Source organism: Plasmopara halstedii, assembly GCF_900000015.1.
Source record: "Plasmopara halstedii genome assembly, contig: Scaffold_2386, whole genome shotgun sequence".
NCBI classification, from domain to species: Eukaryota; Oomycota; class Peronosporomycetes; order Peronosporales; family Peronosporaceae; genus Plasmopara; species Plasmopara halstedii.
Window position 1 is genome coordinate 177,296 of NW_020189293.1, and position 1,680 is coordinate 178,975.

Sequence of the window (1,680 nt, forward strand, 5' to 3'; positions counted from 1 at the left end):
GAAAGAACCGTTCAAATCAACCAAGCCTTCATCCGAGAGCTCAACAAGACGGCAATCGAAAGCAACCGCATCAGGCACGTTATCAAGATCGTTGAAGAGTTCACGAACTACGCCGACGTTCAGCGCAACCTCATCGACAAGAAGATTTCAGACATTGTCTGCTACGAACTCAAGAAGAAGATTTCTCGCAAGACCGAGGAAGAAGAAGTCGTTGACTACTTTTGCCAATAAAGTTTAAGTTTTGGCAATTGTATATATTACCGATTCTGTATTTATCTTCTTCACGGATATTCAAAACATCTTGGAACTTAATGACAACATGACAGCGCAACAAAAGATGGCTGGCATGTTTGCTCTGATTCAACGCCAGCAAGAAATGCTAGAAGAAATGCGAACGCAACTCCAAGTCCGGCCCGACCTCAAAGTGAAAGGTGTAGAGATGCCTAAATATCATAGTGCTCTTGATGAAATTTTGGAGTTGTTCTTCTTCCATGCCCAAAAGTACTGTCAGTCGCAAAACATTGACATGTACAATGAAAGATACCTCAACTAATCTGTCTCCTTGATCACTGTCAATCTGAAAGGAGCAGCGGCAACGTGGCATCAAGAATTTATGCAGCAGTACGTGACCATTGAGTCCGTTCAGCATCTGAAAGACATTATGAGCCGAGGGTTTGTCGCAGTGGACATCCAAGAAAGATTAAGAGAGAAGTTTCACGACCTAATGTAAAAGAATTGCAAGAATCTGGAAGACAACATCACCAAGTTCCGGAAGATGATGAGTAAAGTCAGAGACATGAGCAGCGTCGATCGAGTTATGAGTTTTACCAGAGGACTGGTTCTGAAAACGCGTAACGAAGTAGTATATCGACCTGTCAAACGGCGACTGAAGCCATTGCCGTGGCGCTCGAGTTTGAGCGGTCCCACTCCATGCGCGAGCCATATAAGCCTCTGTATAGAGGACCTGTTCAGTCGATGCATGCACGTCACCGGAGAGTGACGACATGGAAATATGCAATCCCAAGCTGAGCAAAGAGGAGTGCTTTCAACGAAACTTGTGCTTTTACTGCCAAAGGCAAGGACACATAATAGCGAAATGCTACAAGAGAAATCAAAGGCAGAGGCCAGCACAAGTGAATCATCCGACAATGCGTCATAAGGACGATGATGAAGAGAAGGAGTTAAACATCATGAATGTCAAGAATCAACAATGTAACGGTTTTGGACAACTCCAGTGAACTAATCCGAAAGGATTGGAGGCAAACAAGTCAAGGTGCTGATCGACAGCGGTGCCGATCACAACATCATTCGATCGCATTTAGACCAGAACCTCTATCAGAGGAGGACAGAGCGTGCGATGAGATTCGATGAAAGCTCGACCACAAAGAAGAGCACAAACATCTTCAAAGACAAGATCAAGATGGAAGGACAAGTCTACAAAGACGTGGTAATGACAGAGTGGGAACTGACAGAGCAACAAGACATTATTCTCGGAAAGCCTTGGCTTGTCCAGTACAATCCAAGAATCGATTGGAGGACTCATACGATTGACTTACCGACTCCCTTGGCTTCTGTCGAGTCAGAATAATTTAAAGAACGCGTAAAGCAAGGATACTATGCCGAAGTCTACTCAATGAGCATCAAGAAGAAGGAGACCGAGCCAGTGCCGGCTCCAATCCA

The 1,680-nt window shown here is 44.8% G+C and overlaps 1 protein-coding gene across 1 annotated transcript in view; it reads left to right on the forward strand.

The window, feature by feature from the left end:
• PHALS_03493 (uncharacterized protein) overlaps window positions 1-231 on the forward strand; it is a gene marked incomplete at both ends in the record, with an annotated part of 817 nt that extends 586 nt beyond the window's left edge. The window contains one exon of the mRNA XM_024717710.1: window positions 75-231. Within this exon, the coding sequence (XP_024583182.1) occupies window positions 75-231 (157 nt within the window). The remainder of the gene's footprint in view (window positions 1-74) is intronic.
• Window positions 232-1,680: the final 1,449 nt, after the last annotated feature.